Below are 17,022 nucleotides of genomic sequence, written 5' to 3'. Positions count from 1 at the left end.
TTTATTTTTTGTCTGCACTGCACGGTATGTGGGATCTTAGTTCCCTGACCAGGGATCAAATCCGTGTCCCCTGTAGTGGAAGTGTGGAGTCTCAACCACTGGACCGCCAAGGAAGTCCCAGGGTTTTGTTATTCTTGTTCCTGTATAAGACTTCTGCCCTGAGAGGACTTGAAGCTAACCCATCACTTACTTGCAGTCAAGCTGTTCATTAAGGCATTTAAAATCTACTATCTCACTTTTTGTATGAGCACAGAGCATCTTAATGGGGCCACTGGGATGGGTACAGTTGTTGTCTTGTTCCCCGCACAGGCACCAGAGCAATGGAGCTGTCATTGCCCGCTGTGGACAGCCGGAGGTCAGCTGGTGGGGCTGGCGAAATGCTGATGATGAGCACCTGGTGCAGTCAGTAGCCAAAGCTTGTGCCTCCGACTCCCGATCCAGTGGCAGCAAGCTGTCAACTAGGAACAGTCCCCGAGACTTCCCCAATGCAGGAGACCTTTCTGATGTGGAGTTTGGTAAGGTGCTCCCTGGGCCTCTGGCAGCAGTTTTTATAGCATCTGAGAACCTTTTCTTGAAATGGCCTTCTTCTTGTAAGACACAGAATTTGTTTCATAGGAGAGAGAGAGTGAAGCATCAGTTGATGGGATTGTGTGAGGAGTCATGGATCTTGGCAAAAACCAGAAGACCCTCTGTTTCAGACTTGGTTTAAGTGGACTAGAGTGTTTGTTGTCTTTCTTGCCATCATGACAAGATGGAATATATATGTGATAGGGGACCTACAGTGTCTCCAGACCATGGGGGAAAACACCAGGATTATGTTGTAGTCATTCTAGGACTATAGATGTAGAAATGTGGTATAGGAGATTGTAGGCAAAATAGAAAACAAACTAGAGAGAGAAGTCCTATTGTATTAATGTAGTTTTGGTTAGGTGGATTTCACTTAATCGAGTTTTTTGAGTACTGTAATAAGTGCCTGTGGTTCTTACTTTGTGGCAATTCTGGGAGAGACAGGTTCATTTAGTTTTTCCTTCCTGCTCCTGATGTCCCTAGATTCTTCTCTGTCAAATGCTTCAGGAGCAGAGAGTTTAGCTGTCCAACCACAGAAGCTTTTGATCTTGGATGCACGCTCCTATGCAGCAGCTGTGGCGAACCGAGCCAAAGGAGGAGGCTGTGAATGCCCAGGTGAGGTGCACAGTGCTTTCGTCCCTGACCCTCTGTCCCTGTGAGTCCACCCCATGCCCAGCTGGGTCTTAGTTCTCAATTTGAAGTGAATGGAAAGCCATGTTCCTCAACCTGTCTTGAGACAGCCAGAGCTCCTTCTTGGATTCTTAATACTGTATGCTCTTTTTAAGGGAGAAATGGAGGAGGAGGTGCAGTGAAACCAAAGAATCTTCCTTCCCTGTGCCAACTTTTAGGTGATAAGGAAAGTAAATCCTCTCCCATAATAAGGCCTGTTATGTTTGGAAGCTTCTTTAGCAGCTCAGTTTCTCAGCCTTCTAAAAGCTTTTTTTTGTGTTTGACAGTGGGTATGCTCATTACTAGCCTCACAGAAAACTCCTCACATGACTTTTACTTAGAAAACATGGGGTAGAAATTGAAGCAGCAGATACAAAACTCTAGCAAAGTGCCTCAGTCTTGACCTATAACACCCCTACTGTTTGAACGCTGGCTTTCTCCAAGGACCTGTTAGGTGCCAGTTGTGTGCTGTTGGAGCAGGTAGAGGCACTGAGCTCCTTTTTCAGCTGTGAGCTAAGCTGGAATCTAAAAGCAGTTGTACCAAGGTGAAATTTGAATGCAGAAATGCATGGTTCTGCTAGGTTCTTTTCAAAGAGATTCCAGAGATGCAAGTGAGGAGAGACCCAAGAAGTAAACCTGGGGTAAGATGGACGTATACACATCTTTTTTTAAAAAAAATAACAGCTTCTATTTTATATCAGTATCTTCTTCACAAATCTAACCTTCCTTTTTGAAAAGACAGCTAAAAATCAAGCACTGTTTTCCTCTCATAATAAAGGACTGGGCTAATAGGCATCAAAACATTGGCATTTCATTAGTCAGCAGCTACAGTGGGTCTGTTATATAGCCAGTTTGCTCCTTTTAAATTTGGCCATTTGGACTTTAAATTCAACATATTTGTGTTCTCTTTGTTGTTATTCTCTCCAGAGTATTACCCGAACTGTGAAGTTGTTTTTATGGGGATGGCAAATATTCATTCAATTCGGAGGAGTTTTCAGTCTCTGCGATTGCTGTGCACACAGATGCCAGATCCGGGAAAGTAAGACCTTGGCTTTGGCTTTAAGTTTGCACTGATTTTTTTTTTTAATGAGTTTGAAAGTGTCTTTCTATTTTTTGGTAAATTTCAGTTTAACTTTCAGAGTCCATGGTTATTCTTACTCCTGTGTTAGGAGCATGCAGCACAAAGGAGGAGCTGGAAGAAAAATCTAGCACTTTGAAAGGTTTAAAATGTGCAGCAAAGAACAGATCTCAGCCCTCAGAATGGAAGCATTGCCTTCTTATTTTTCCTGGGCCGTCTTCCTTTTCTTCCACATGTTTTTGACTCAAGAGTAACTTAATTCTTTGTTTTCTGACATACTGTAGTGACACTTAACTTGCTATGAACTGGAATGTTTTACTGTGAAGAGTAAAAATTTATTCATTATGTTCTGAAAAGGGTTAAAAATTCTTTAAACTTGCCAGTAGGTCAGTTCCTTTTACATTTGCTTCTAATTTCTAAACTACCATCTTACTTACTAAGAACATTACCGTGATTTTTATTGCTTATTAAAAATGAATGGCTGGCATTTGCTGTGAGGAAGGTGAAATAACACTCCTCCCCCCAAGGGAACTGTTTGAATACAAGATAAATTAGGAGGAATGCTCTGTAAAACAAATATGGACAGATAAATATTTCAAAGCCCCTGTTTTACTGTTTCAGGAAGCCAGAAATGTGCCAGAGAAGACAGAATTTTCTCTGTTCTGGTGTTTGTGCTAGGTCCCATAGCTGTTGCCCTGGGTTCTGTTCAGTAGATCTCATGATTGCATCAATTTTGCAGCATTGTTTGATTTATTAAATCAAATGGCTGCCTGAACCAGTTGTACTAACTCCTGGTAGCAAATGATTAAATTCATCACAGTTGCAATCAGCCCAGAGGGTGAAGCAGTTGTCCTTGGGGAAAAGCCTGACGGAAGAAATAAGATCGCTGCCCTGCTTTGGGGATTAGCAACTTGCATCTGCTATACATATTCAGAACCTAGCTAGTAGTACTCTTCCCTAAAGGAAGGGGAGGGCATAGAAAGAGCCTGGTTGAGGATTCAGGAGATCTGCCACTAATTGACTGTGTGACTTAGGCCAGTGGCTTAATTCCTGTGGTTATCAGTTTTTCCTGTCTATAAAATAAAAGGGTTAGAGTCAGTACTACCTGATCTCTAATATCTTCCATAAGTTAAAATTCTTTCTTAAAAAGCTGTTTTTTAAACTCTGAGTCAAGAAGATGTAATTAGCCCTTGCTTGGTCCAAATGAATGTCAGGGAGGAGGAGGGAGGTTGTAAAGGAAGAAGGAAACGCTTTGTCTGTCTTTGGCAGCAAATCATAATGCAGTACTGAAGCTTCCCTTGTGGATAAAAAGAAGCTATGGCAGAGGCAGGACCAGCTTATAAGCGAGCCTCCTGACACTTGTTTGCGGCCGTAGAGGGCTACGGCATGCTTAGGTTGCTACCTCAGCTTTTGAGAATAGGACAAGGGAGCCTGGAGTCTCAGCACACCTCCTCCGTTGGCAGATTTTGCAGTGCAGCTTCTGTGTTAGGCATGGACGGACGACACCAAGTAGTATGTAAGAATGATTCAGTCAGGTTCAAGAGAACCAGGTTCTCATTTACTGTTTCTCCAGGGGCCAGGAGATAAATTAGTATTTGTTCTCCTAAGCCTCATCTTTTATTTTTTTTCAAGACTGTGTGAGGAATGAGAATAAATAATCAATCCACCAGCAAAAAATGTTTCTCAGGTATTTAGTAGGACATAGAAGGTCTTGAGACAGAATTTTTATCCACGGTTTAAAAAGTAGGAACCTTCAGTGTGTGCTAGGCACTGCACAAGGAGGGTATAGCTGTGCCTGAGACACAGTGTCTGCCCACTGAGGAGTCAGAGTCTGGTTGGTATAACAAGCAAATCCATGTGAAGCCACTGCTTATGCAGTACATTCTGGTGTTTGTTTGCCTGGAAAGACCATCTCTTTGGACTATTCCAAATTCCCCAAGGTTTAATAAGCCTTTATAGGCTAGTCTTGGCAAAAGCCTTCTCATAGTCCCCTGACAGAAGTATTTATTCTCTCCTCAAACTCAGAGTTTGAAGGACTAGACTGTGGTCTTAACTACAAATCTGATCACATTTTGGAGAAATTGGAGCTTTTTTGGGGGGTTGGGGAGTAGAATTCATGACAGGGCACAAGAAATAAAATGTCAACACAGTTCAAAAACCATTTGTGGTCAGCTTGTGATTATTCCCAAGGGGCCATTCTTGGGATCTGATACTTCCTGAAGGCCTTTCAAAAGGTTTTTAGATCCCTGCTGAATCTAGTCTGTACTAAGCCCAGCAGCTGTGTAGCCACAGGTGTACTAATTTGTGTGAGTCTAAATCATTAGTTTGGGCCCATCCAGTTTTAATCCATAGACATTCAAGACTTGATCAGTGGTAGGTGTTGGGGTGTGGGTAGTAAGCGATGTTGTCTGCACTGTTGTTGGATGTGGCATCTAGCTTGTATCTTATTACAGACATACTTTTGAGTTTTCTTTACCTTTTTTTTTTTTTTTTGAGAACTTGCTGGGCAGAGTTGCTGATCATTAAATATAAATATTTTCTCTTTCCCATCTCAGAGTGGCTGTGTTTTTTGTTTTTTGTTTTTTTGTTTTTTGGAGAAGATTCCAGGAAGAGCTACTTTTCTTATACTGGCTAGATATACCTATTATGGACTAAAGAATATTAAATATTAATTCTTTCTGGGAAATTAGCTATAAGATTTTTGGAACAGAAGGTGGCCCTGTTAATTACTGTCCTATTTCTAAGGCTCTCCTCTATTGCATGGTAGGGCTTGGGTCTTATCCTTGTACATGCTTTGTAAACACAGAGATTTTCTGTTTGTTTTGGCAGTGTTTTATTTGGAAGGAAAAGTCTTTGGGAATTGCTTTTGAATATGACTGGTATTTGGCTTGACCCAGTATATCATAAAAATCAGCATTTCCTATCCCCTTCTGTTTTATTTTTTGTAGTTGGCTCTCAGCTCTTGAAAGTACAAAATGGCTCCATCACCTGTCTGTGCTTCTGAAGTCAGCACTTCTGGTAGTGCATGCTGTGGATCGTGATCAACGACCAGTGCTAGCGCACTGCTCGGATGGCTGGGACCGCACCCCCCAGATTGTGGCATTGGCTAAGCTCTTGCTGGACCCTTATTACCGAACCATAGAGGTAGGATTTGACACTTCAGGATGAGTGGGGGAAACCTTGGAGGGTTTTATGATCAGTTTTGATTGAGGTGGCTAGGTCCAGTGAAAGTGAAATTTCTGTAGTTTTGAATCATTACTCCTTTATCTTGAGCTAAATTGTTGTGGTACGTACCACAGTGCTTGTGCCTCTTAAAAGGAGGTAGATTGTGAATAACCAGGTATTGAGAATACAGACATGTTTTCCTTTGCAGAGTATCTACTTGCATACCCCAGGAAAGTGGGGCTTCTATAGAAGGATCTTGACATGCTTATTATGGTAATGGGTCTGTATATCACCACAATATTCTGTGGAGAAAGAACCCTATTGTGAAATAATCACCTATTGGGTTAAAGATATAAGAAAAACCATAAAGGTACCCTAAAATATATGTAAATCTGGGATGGGGAAAGGTTTTACAAACATGAATTTGTAAGTATACCATGAAAGATAGAAATTAAAAAATAAGAAATTAAGGGGGAAAAAAGTATGACTTTTTTATAGTGAATGAAGGGCTAAAAATATAAATAGTCTCAACGAAGACTTAGATAAATGCTTAGTTACCACCCTTTTGATGATTATGGAATGGAGTTGAGGGAATCGGGACACTGCCCTAAGCCTGTGTCCCATCCTTTGGCCATGGGGCTGGGTTAGGGGCTCCTGGTGGGCTTAGTGGGAAGGTGTTAAAAGGGATCACTGTTGGTGACATTAGGCTCAGAACAGTTATAGTTTGGATAGACAAGCACAAATGGGTCTCTCCTGGGTGCTTCCCCGCAGGGTTTCCAGGTCCTCGTGGAGATGGAGTGGCTGGATTTTGGCCACAAGTTTGCTGACCGGTGTGGTCATGGGGAGAACTCGGATGATCTGAACGAGCGTTGCCCAGTGTTTTTACAGTGGCTGGACTGTGTTCATCAGCTTCAGAGGCAATTTCCGTGCTCTTTTGAGTTCAATGAAGCATTCCTTGTGAGTTTGGGCTTGTGATTCTTCGTTTTGGGGACCTTCTAAATTCATAGGGGTATCAATGCAAATGTTAGTGGGCCAGTTTCCTTTCTAGATGCAGGCCCTTTCTAGGGCCTGCATCCTTTCTAGAATTTGAGGGGTCATTCTTCCATTTTTAATTAAAAAACAATAGTAATAAACAGGTGTGTGTTTATTTAGTGAATCCATGTGTACTAAGTTTACATAAACTTTGAGTTCTTCTAAACATAACTTTTAAAATGGATGATAAAAGCACTAAACAGTAGTTAGAAATAGAAGCAATAGATTTTCATCTGCTCCCTCCAGTCCATCTACCAACCCCCCTGTGTCTGTTCCACACTCTCTGCTCCCTGTCCTTTGAAGGAGGATGTACTATCCTTGCCCTCTTCCAGCCCCTCCTCCACTTGTGCACCAGCTTCCACCCCCCTCCTTTGCTCAGCTTCATGGCTTCAGCATTTCTCCTCCCTGCCCTGTGCATCAGCCTATTTTCCTTTTTACCAGATCATTGCCATCAGCATACAAGCATGGTATAGTGCCTCCTATTTCATCAAAACCGTTTCTGGGTCCTGCATCCCCCTCTAGCTATTACCTCATTTTTCATATCTCATTTCTTCACAGCAGAGCTCCTCAAGTCTTGACATTTACTCTCTCAAACGCTTCTCCTCCCATTCTCTTTTAAACCTGGCCCAGTCAGGTGTTCACTCTACCACTTTACCAGAGCTGCTCTTGTTAAGGTCACCAGTGACCTTCACATTTCTAATCCAGTGATCAGTTTTCAATCACCCTTCTTTTTTTTAATTGCAGTATAAGTGATAGATAACATTATATTAGTTTCAGGTATACAACAGTGATTTGATATTCATATATATTGCTAAAAGATTACCAGAAAATTCTGGTTAACATCTGTTACCATACATAGTTATGAAGTTTTTTTCTTGTGATGAGAACTTTTAAGATGTCCTCTCCTGGCAACTTTCAAATATACAGTACAGTATTCCTAACTTACAGTCACCCTGCTGTACATCACATCCCACGATTTACTTGTTTTATAACTGGAAGTTTGTACCTTTTGACTGCCTTCATCTTCTTTGATCCATCATTAAAATTTGGCACAATTTAATCACTCCTTTCTTGAAACACTTTCTTCAGTTGACTTCCAGCACACAGTCGTAGTTCTCCGCTTCACCAACTGGTCCTTTCTGTCTCCTTTGCTGGTTCCTCCTTCCCTCCCCACTCGTGAATGCTGGGAGTGCCCCAGGGCTCAGCCTCCTTCTCTAGGGATTTCATCCAGTTTGTTGGCTTTAATTGCTCTCTGTGATTCCCACATGTATACGTCTTCAGCTCAGATCTCTCTCTCCACTTAACTCCAGGCTCTCATCCACTTGTGACTACTCAGTATCTCCACTTGGATGTCTTAATGGTATTTCAAACTTAACATGTTCAGAACTCAGTTCTTGATTTCCATGTCTCCACCCCAAAACTTATCTTCCAGAAGTCTTCCATCTCACCAAATGGCAACTCAAACCTTTGATTCATTTAGGGCAAAAACTTTTATGTCATCCTCAACTCTCCTTTCTTTCATATTCCATATTCAGTCTGTCAGCAGATTCTGCAGCTCTGCTTTAAAAATATATCTAAAACCTGATAACTTATTGCTACCTGTGCTGTTCCCAACACTAGTCTAAGCCACATCTCCTGCCCCAATTCCCGAGTCAGTCTAGCAGCCTGAGGAATCCTTCTAAAACATGATACAGACCGTATCATTCCTCTGTCAAGAAACCTCCAATGACTCTGCTTTTGACACAGAATAAAAGTCACAGTCCTTAACATGGCCTGCGAGGCCCTCCTGCAAGGCCTCCAAGGCTCTCTCCACAGTCCTTAAAATGGCCTGCAAGCCTGTCCAGGCTCATTTCCTCCCATCCTCTGCCTCATGCAATGTCTGTCAGTTCCTCAGAAGTTGCAATCCTGTGCTCACCTCAAGGCCATTGTGCCTGGAGCAGCCTCCTCTCCCACCCCTGGCTGGTATGATCTGCTCTCTCATTTCCATCAGGTTTCTAGAGGCCAGTGAGCCTTCTCACACTGCCCTGCATGTGCTCTGGCCCTCTTACCCTGCCTTATTGTTGTCCATAGCACTGGTCACCCCTCCCCCCACAGCCAGAGGGAGCTCTACCAGGGCAGGAGAGCTCTCTTCTCACTGTTGCCTGTCCAGCACCCACAGAAACATTTGGGGTATGTGAGATGCTCAATAGCAACTTGCTGAATGAAAAGCTGTTTAGAAGTTCAGACTTGGGTTGCACACTGACCTGCTCCTATGCCCAGTTTATATGGGTAGCTGTTAACTTGGGACCTTGGAGACTGTTTACAAGGGAGGCCAAGAGGATGGGGGTGCCAACACCCTGTCTTTGCCGTTTTGACTCAGGAGTGATGGTGGCTGGGGTTATGAGGAGTCTGCGATTGGGTGGCTTACTTGGGTCCCCCATCCTTACCAAGCGTGAACTGAAGTGCACATCAGGGGTGTCGGGGAAGGTGGCTTAGCTGGGCTGACCTTCCCCCAGAAAATGCGCACCCATCGTTTGATTTTGCCTCATATTGGACTCCCATAGGTGAAACTGGTGCAGCATACCTATTCCTGCCTGTTTGGAACATTCCTGTGCAACAACGCCAAGGAGAGAGGGGAAAAACATACTCAGGAACGGACGTGTTCTGTGTGGTCGCTGCTTCGGGCGGGCAACAAGGCTTTCAAAAACCTACTGTATTCCTCTCAGTCAGAAGCCGTATGTATTCTTCAGTCTTTTCTCCCTCATCAGCAGAATGAATTTGGGGATGGGGACATATGGGATCTTTTTTGAGAAGTGACTGTTTTCTCGAAGGCATCTCAGTTGTCTCTGGATGGAGTAGTTCCATTTTTTCCCAACCACTTTGTCCTGAGAAAGGCCTGTTTTCTGGTTATTCTGCCCTGCTTCTGACTGCTCTTTGTTCAGGGTGGTTTGATTTAGCAAACATCTCTACTTTGCCACTCTAGACATGAATCTTTTCTGGCACCTCCGCCAGAGCTTATTTCTAGCATGTTCTAACAGGTGGAGGAGGCACTTAAATTGTTCCCTGGATGCCCCTGATAGCTCAGAAGGAGCTGCAGGCCCCTAGCACCCTTCCAGTGTCAACAGGCAATGATACCCCATTACAGCATCTGTCTCAGCAGAAAACTGTTTGTGACACTAGCAGTGTGTCTGTGTGATCCTCTGCTCACATGGAGAACTGGCAGGCCCTTTAAGACTTTGTTCCTCAAAGGGGCTTCCCTGGTGGCGCAGTCGTTGAGAGTCCGCCTGCCGATGCAGGGGACACGGGTTCGTGCCCCGGTCTGGGAAGATCCCACATGCCGCGGAGCGGCTGGGCCCGTGAGCCATGGCTGCTGGGCCTGCGCGTCCGGAGCCTGTGCTCCGCAGCCGGAGAGGCCACAACAGTGAGAGGCCTGAGTACCGCCAAACAAAAAAAAAAAAGAAAGACTTTGTTCCTCAAAGGAACACTTTCTGTTAAGCAGAGAAAAGGAGGCACTTATATCTGTGCATTGGTACACAGTAATGTACACAGTAATGTTCCTTTTGTCAGAATGCATCTTAAATTCTGAAGTCACAAGGAAGCTAATCAGAGGTTATACTGATTTGCTGGACTATTAATTAATAAACCTCTTACTACAGTTAAGTAGTCCAAGGAAAGATTGAAGCTAGCTGCTTCTCTCTCTCCTGTGCCTGCTGGGGAAGTAACAGTACAGAAGAAAATTCCCTCCTTTTCACTTGATTAATTTAGATGATCCTATAAAACAGGTTTGACAATGTGTTCTGAAGCCAAGCTTTTGTACTAGGGAACTATCAACCATCTAGCAGAATGACTCATTTTCTTGTGTGGTAAAAGCAACAAATTAGGTTGAGAAAAGCCAGTCATTCAATAAAGGTGACCTAAGAAACAACTAATGAGAAATGGATTTAAAGAATTTTTTCTAGATTTTCATTCCCACAGAGGCTGTCAGGTGAAAAATGTCCCGTCTACCCACCACCCCCTGTGATAGAGCTGCATCCACTCATGCTAATGCCCCTTGGAGATTGTGCAGGACTGCTGGGCGTTCCTGCTTGGTGCTTGCTTCTTCACCCTCATTTCTAGACATTTCTAACAGACTTGTTGGAAGTTGTTTAAACCTGTGTCCACCGCTCTCTCTTCAGGTGCTGTACCCTGTGTGCCACGTGCGTAACCTGATGCTGTGGAGTGCAGTGTACCTGCCCTGCCCATCCCCGTCCACCCCTGTGGACGACAGCTGTGCACCATACCCAGCCCCTGGCACCAGCCCTGATGATACACCTCTGAGTCGGTGAGCCTGGGGCTGATGCCAAGACTGCAGGTCCTTTGTGGGTGTACTCCTGTGTTGGGATGCATCCAGGGATGGTTGGAGATCATGACATTATTTGGTTCCACACATCTTTCTTAGATCTCTGAGGAGCAGTTTCTCAGTGATGGAGCATATCCTCTGGGTTCCTTGTGACCCTCTGGCTGACTGCTCTGTGCTCCTGCCTCCCTGCTGTGACTTGCTGTCCTGGGCTTGAAAGGCAGATGCCATCAGATGATAGACAGTCTGGCTTTGAGACCTATGAATTAGCTTTATTGAATTCAGACTGATGAATAATAATTTAAAATATTGTAATATCAGAAGATCAGCAGTGCTACTTTCCTCTGCCACTAATTGAGAAACATAGCAGTATCATGAAGAATATCTTTTTAAAATAGCGTTTGCTATTAGCTTATTTGTATGTGTTGGGCATGGGGTAGGGATGGTGCCAGAGGAATAGAAGTACTCATCCTGGAGCTCTGCCTTTCTGCAGTCTGAGCCTTACTCCAGATGCGCCATGGCTCCTTGAGTAGCCGTAATGGAGCCATTTATGAAATGACTGCCTGTTAAAACCTGTTGTCTCCTACTTCCCTGTGAACAACCTCATATTCTCATTTCCCCCAAACTCCTTCCTTTAGGCTACCAAAGACTAGATCATTTGACAATCTGACTACCGCCTGCGAGAACACAGTGCCTCTAGCCAGCCGGCGCAGCAGTGACCCAAGCCTGAATGAGAAGTGGCAGGAGCACCGTCGCTCGCTGGAACTGAGCACTCTGGCTGGTCCTGGAGAGGAGCTTCTGGATCCTGACAGCCTGGGGAAGCCAGCCAAAGTGCTGGGTGGCGCCGAGCTGTCTGTTGCAGCTGGAGTAGCTGAGGGGCAGATGGAGAATATCCTGCAAGAGGCCACCAAAGAGGAGAGTGGGGTAGAGGAGCCTGCCCACAGGGAGATGCAGGAGGTCAAAGAGGAGGCTCTTTTAGAAGAGGGGAGCAGGGGGAAGACCCCTGAGTGCCCAACCATTGTGCTTCATCAAGAGCCAGAACTGGGTGATGCTGCTCTAAGGAGCCACCATCCAGGCACCAGCCTTCTTGTGCTCTCACAGGGTATTCTTGAGCAGCAGGGTGGGCACAGTATTCTCCCCAGTTCTCTCCAGGAGCCGCCCCGGGGAGAGGATGCCCAGGAGGTCCCTGTGGAACAGTCTCGAATAGGAGCTATCACACAGGACAGGGAGGAGGCAGTCCTTCCAATCTCAGTAGATGTGAAAGTTGGCTTTGGTACCTCACAGTCAAGTTCTCTGCCCTCCCAAGTTTCATTTGAGACCAGAGGACCAAATGCGGATAGTTCCATGGACATGTTAGTGGAAGATAAAGTGAAGTCAGAAAGTGGTCCCCAAGGCCATGATAGACCTTGCTTACCTGCCAGGGTAAGCAGTGGCAGGTTCAGTGGCAAGGAGGAGCTTCCTCAAGCCATGGAGCCCAGGCCTTCAGAGAGGAGCCTGGCTGAGAGGCCCCAAGTGGGATCTCTGGTGTATAGGACTTCCCCCAGCAGCACCCAGAGCCCAGCGCATTCTCCTTGTGCCTTGCCTTTAGCTGAATGTAAAGAGGGGCTTGTGTGCAATGGTGCTCCAGAGACTGAAAATAAGGCCTCAGAGCAGCTCCCAGGGCATAGTACCCTCCAGAAGTACCCTACCCCCAATGGGCACTGCGCCAATGGGGAGACTGGTAGGAGCAAGGACTCACTGAGCCGCCAGCTGTCTGCCACAAGCTGCAGCTCTGCCCACTTACATTCGAGGAACTTGCATCACAAGTGGCTGCACAGCCACTCGGGGAGGGCGTCTGCAACTGGCAGCCCTGACCAGCCTTCCCGCAGCCACCTGGACGATGACGGCATGCCTCTGTACACGGACACTATCCAACAGCGCCTGCGTCAGATTGAGTCGGGCCACCAGCAGGAAGTGGAGACCTTGAAGAAACAAGTCCAGGAGCTGAGGAGTCGCCTGGAGAGCCAGTACCTGACCAGCTCCCTACGCTTCAATGGGGACTTTGGGGATGAAGTGGTAAGTACACCATGGTGCCTCCATAGCTGCACAAGGAGACAGGGCACACTGAGCCGGGGCGCCCTTTGTACAGATTTCTGAAAGAACTGGAAAGTTCCAGAATTGAGAGAGGCTGGAGATCAGCCTCAGCCAGGTGATTGGCAGTGTTCTTTTTCTTTCCTGTCTTGCTTACTTTCCACAGGTATCCTGTCTAGACAGAATTAGGAAGAGAGTGAGCACTCACTATGTGGTTGGTCAGTTCTCTTCGGAGAGAGGATCATGCCTTGAGAAAAGCGTGAACTCCTGGGCAGAATAGTATTTGTAGGGCAATGTCAAATATTCCTGTGAAATCATAGTGCCTGTCCTACCCCAGTAGCTAGTGAACAATTAGCTGCTGCACCCCCCCCCCCCAACCATAACATGGGCTGTAGCTGTGAAGGTTTAGTTCTTTTTAAACAGGTATTTGTACCTACCTTGTGGCAGGTGATGGCAGTAGAAATGGGGAGAGGTATCACTGTTGGGAGTTAGCACTGATGGAGCCTGGTGACCGGAGTGGTGGTACCTGAGGGGAGGTTCTCAAGGAGGCAGTCTCGACGTGATTAAGGACAAGTGTGAGTCTGGCTCTGAAGCAGTCAGCGTACATTAAAGGCGGGCTCGTCCAATGACTTTCACTTCAAACTGACTTGGTTTTTCCTTTATACTAATGATGGTTTCTCATTTTCCCAGAGTCCTTCAGAGAAAGGACATGCCCAAAGCACTCAGTTTCAACACACACATGTAAGTGGCAGGGTTGGACTGACAGGCCCCCTGAAGCAGCTGACACTGAGTTCCCACTTCATCCTGGTCACTTCTGCCCTACTCACTTCCTGGAACCCGAGGCCTGTCTTTCCACTCCAGAATCCCTGCACATAACCTTAGATGTGTGTATCTCTCTTCTAGCTGAGCTCAGCCCTGTCTCTGAACCTGCTCAACCCAATTCTTGATGGCTGAGGCACCTAGAGATTCAGCAGCCCTAACACCCAGGCCCGCCCAAAGTCCCCAGTGCTCCCTTCTTTGCCAAGCCCTTTCTTCTTCTGGGAGGAGACCAGGTTCATTCTGTTCAGCTGTGTTTGTTTGCCAACAGACTTCAATTCCTGACTCGGAAAGCATTCTGGATCAGAACTGTTTGTCTCGCTGCAGCACAGAGATTTTCTCTGAAGCCAGCTGGGAGCAGGTGGATAAACAGGACACGGAGGTACAGGCTCAGCCCCTGTTCTGAGTGCCACCCATGCAACTGTTCTGCAGTTCTTCTCTACCCCCATCATCCATTCCCCCTGCCCCTGGCTAAGGAATGACCACACAGCACACTTAGCCTTGAGCCTCTCTGAATCTCAGCATCTATGAATTCCCATCAAGCCTAGAATTTCTCAGCAAGGGAGATGCAGCAGGCCAGCCCTCTCTCCTCATTGCCTCTATGAACTGGAGCCTTGCCAGCTCTCATAGCAACCCAGGGTGCTATTGCCTGCCACTTGATCTCAGGGGAGTTTGGAGTCCCCTCCAGGGAAACGATTTGGACGCCTTTCTTGTACTGCTGACATCAGACCTGATGGGCTGGTGCCACTGGAGCCAGTGTGGTCCTTGTGACTCCTGCTGCCCCCAGCATGGCTCTGTTGGCTCCGGCTGGATGGCCCATCTCCTGTCACTAACCTGGCCTCATCCGTTTTACAGATGACCCGTTGGCTCCCTGACCACCTGGCCGCCCACTGCTATGCATGCGACAGCGCCTTCTGGCTTGCCAGCAGGAAGCACCACTGCAGGTGCCACTGGGAGGGTGTGGTGGGGTGGTTGGGGGTGTAGAGGCTGAGGTTTGGTCCACAGAGCCTGCAGATTTGAAAGATGCAGGCAGCTGGCTGGCAGTGTTCTGAGGCAGACCCCAGGGTCTTCAGGACCCTGACTCACCTTTTGTGCCTCTGAAATTGGTGTTTGCAGAACTGCACTGGGTGTCTTTCTTCCATTTTAGAGTGATCGTGAGTAAGTTTTGAAAATGATGTCCCTTTTTTATTTTGCTTCCTGGATTGATGAAGCAACTGCTACCACCACCCACACTGCCATTTCTTATTCCTAGAATACAATTTCTTCCCATTCAGCACGGCTGCTGTGAGCAAAGACAGTTTTCCTGCTGTGGGCAGAGAACTTCGTTTTCCTACTCCTTACCTTCTCTCCCTGACCGCATACTTATTGGTTGGAGGACTAGTGGGAATAGCTTAGGGTATAGTCTTCAATCCATAAGGCTCCTGACTTCTTTCTTCCTTCTGGGTTGGGGTAGTGAGTGGTTAGGGATGCTTTGCCCCAGCTGGGGTGGTGACTGGAGGATATTCAGTGTTACTTGGGGTAGGAATTTTATCTGAACTGTGACATAGCCCACCCACATGAATGGACCTGGATTGAAAATGGAACCACCTTTGTCTGGTGATGATGCTTCTAGGACTGTATCTCTCCCCATGCTCACCCCAAGCCCAAATGTCTTTAGTTGGCTTCTTCTCTGAGTTCTTTCTCCCCTCCTTGCAGGGACATTGACCGTGTTGATCAAACGTGGTGAGCATTTGCAACAACCTGTCTGTGATTTCTGCACACCTACAGTAACTTCTCCACACTAACGCTACCATTTCCCCCTCTCTGCACTCATTGGGATGAAGCTTTGGGGCAGGAGTGCAGGCAGGCAAGCAGGTGGGCTTGGGTGGGGTGGGGGGACCACAGCAGCTGGCTGCAGGTTGCAGCCGTGGTTGTCCCTGCTGACTGCATAGGTCAGCCGAGCCATCTTGCTTATGGCAAGAAGCGGTGCTTCAGCAGGCGCTGGTCTTGTGGAATAGCCAGTTGAGGGGTTTTAGAGCTATTTCTTTTGGGTCAGTCATTCACTTAGATGCCAGAATGATGCCGGTGACTTTCAAGTCAAACAGCATGACTTTTTTTTTTAAGGAAAAAAAAAAAAAAGAGCCCAGGACTGAACAGAGGTGGTCTTTCCGGAGAACTGTTAGCATTGAAGACTTAAGGGAAAACTCCACTTAGGGTCTATCAGGATCCCTGAAAGAAGTCAGATAGAAAAGCTTAACTCATCAAATACATGTCAGGCCTTTAAGCTGAATTCCAGAAGGTATGTTAAATAAATGTACACATCCAGAAGTAGATTTAGGTAATGTTTCTCTGTAACCACAGTTGTTGCTGACTCATGCTTTTCAGAAACAGAGTTGTGAAGTACTCACTGCATTCCAGAAGATGAAGTCTTTTGTTTGTTTTAGTTCTGTCTTTCCATTGCTCCTTGTCTAGCCTTTTCCTTTTGCGGTGGTATTTTGTTGCCAAAGGGTATTCAGTATTCTGTCTTCTGTGCTTAAGTGATCCTTAATCCAGCAGTGGGTTTCCTTTCTGAGGAGCATAAATGAAAAGGTAGTGAGTGATACTGGCTAAGGAGGAGGATTTCCTTTTAGATGCTTGCCCCAAGTCTTTGGCAGGCTGCATTAGACTCTTCGGAGTCTCCTATTCTAGGGCCTCCCCAGAGTGGGGTGGGGTTGTAAGGTGAGCAGAAACTCATCCTCTGCCAGTTCCCTTTCCTGGTAGTTGTGAAGGGCATCAGTTTGGGTGCGCAGACCTTTGCTGCACAGGCGCATCAGAGCTGGGCTTTCAAGTGGAGGAGTGGAGAGAGGCTAGGGACCTGGGTGCAGTCAGGCCTTCAGGTAGAGCTGATATTCCCTGGAGATGCATGGGGGCAGGGGAGTGACCCAGTGTCAACTCATCGTTGTCTAATAGGGTGTGTGTGTGCACCTGTGTTCACCTGTGCTCTTGTCTTTTCACCCTGAGCATGTGTCACTGGTTGCTTGTCTCCTGGCTTCGCATGCTGGCAGCAAAAGCAGTCCTAGATGGCAGCAGTCAATTCTTCCTGTTGTTGCCTCTGAGCCTTTGGGCAAGGCTCCTCACTCCCCAGCTGGGCTGGGAGTTTCTGTCATCTGATTAGCTCAGAGGCAGTTCCATTGGACTCTGGCCTCTCTGTGATCATAAGCTACACAGAGGCCATTGCCCAGGTGGGTGTGGCCACGGGGTTTTCCTGGGCCAAGACTTGGCCATTGAGCTAGCAGCTGCCTTCTGCCCTGGGCTCATTTGTTTTCATGGATCTCTCTTGAGCAGCATCTAC

The 17,022-nt window shown here is 46.5% G+C and overlaps 1 protein-coding gene and 1 long non-coding RNA gene across 9 annotated transcripts in view; one reads left to right on the top strand and one right to left on the bottom strand.

The window, feature by feature from the left end:
- The window catches only part of MTMR3 (myotubularin related protein 3), a 144,481-nt gene that overhangs the window by 118,798 nt on the left and 8,661 nt on the right, over positions 1–17,022 (top strand). For 4 of the 5 annotated variants that reach the window (XM_082853129.1, XM_082853132.1, XM_082853131.1 and 1 more), the window contains 10 exons: positions 310–515; positions 1,051–1,182; positions 2,164–2,275; positions 5,263–5,458; positions 6,251–6,436; positions 9,055–9,225; positions 10,666–10,811; positions 11,465–12,881; positions 13,984–14,094; positions 14,568–14,656. In XM_082853129.1, coding sequence (XP_082709255.1) covers positions 310–515; positions 1,051–1,182; positions 2,164–2,275; positions 5,263–5,458; positions 6,251–6,436; positions 9,055–9,225; positions 10,666–10,811; positions 11,465–12,881; positions 13,984–14,094; positions 14,568–14,656 — 2,766 coding nt within the window. The remainder of the gene's footprint in view (positions 1–309; positions 516–1,050; positions 1,183–2,163; positions 2,276–5,262; positions 5,459–6,250; positions 6,437–9,054; positions 9,226–10,665; positions 10,812–11,464; positions 12,882–13,983; positions 14,095–14,567; positions 14,657–17,022) is intronic. The other variant, XM_082853133.1, reaches the window with a different exon arrangement.
- The window catches only part of LOC309970665, a 51,645-nt gene continuing 46,236 nt past the window's right edge, over positions 11,614–17,022 (bottom strand). For all 4 annotated transcript variants that reach the window (XR_014326693.1, XR_014326694.1, XR_014326695.1 and 1 more), the window contains 4 exons: positions 16,100–16,259; positions 13,334–13,590; positions 12,610–12,787; positions 11,614–11,720 (listed from right to left, as the gene is read on the bottom strand). This is a non-coding gene — a long non-coding RNA (uncharacterized lncRNA). The remainder of the gene's footprint in view (positions 11,721–12,609; positions 12,788–13,333; positions 13,591–16,099; positions 16,260–17,022) is intronic.

The sequence above is a fragment of the Leucopleurus acutus genome (assembly GCF_964270905.1).
Source record: "Leucopleurus acutus genome assembly, chromosome: 13".
In the NCBI taxonomy this organism is placed as follows: domain Eukaryota; kingdom Metazoa; phylum Chordata; class Mammalia; order Artiodactyla; family Delphinidae; genus Leucopleurus; species Leucopleurus acutus.
Note: the sequence above shows the minus strand (reverse complement) of the source record. Positions and strands in the feature narration are given on the sequence as shown.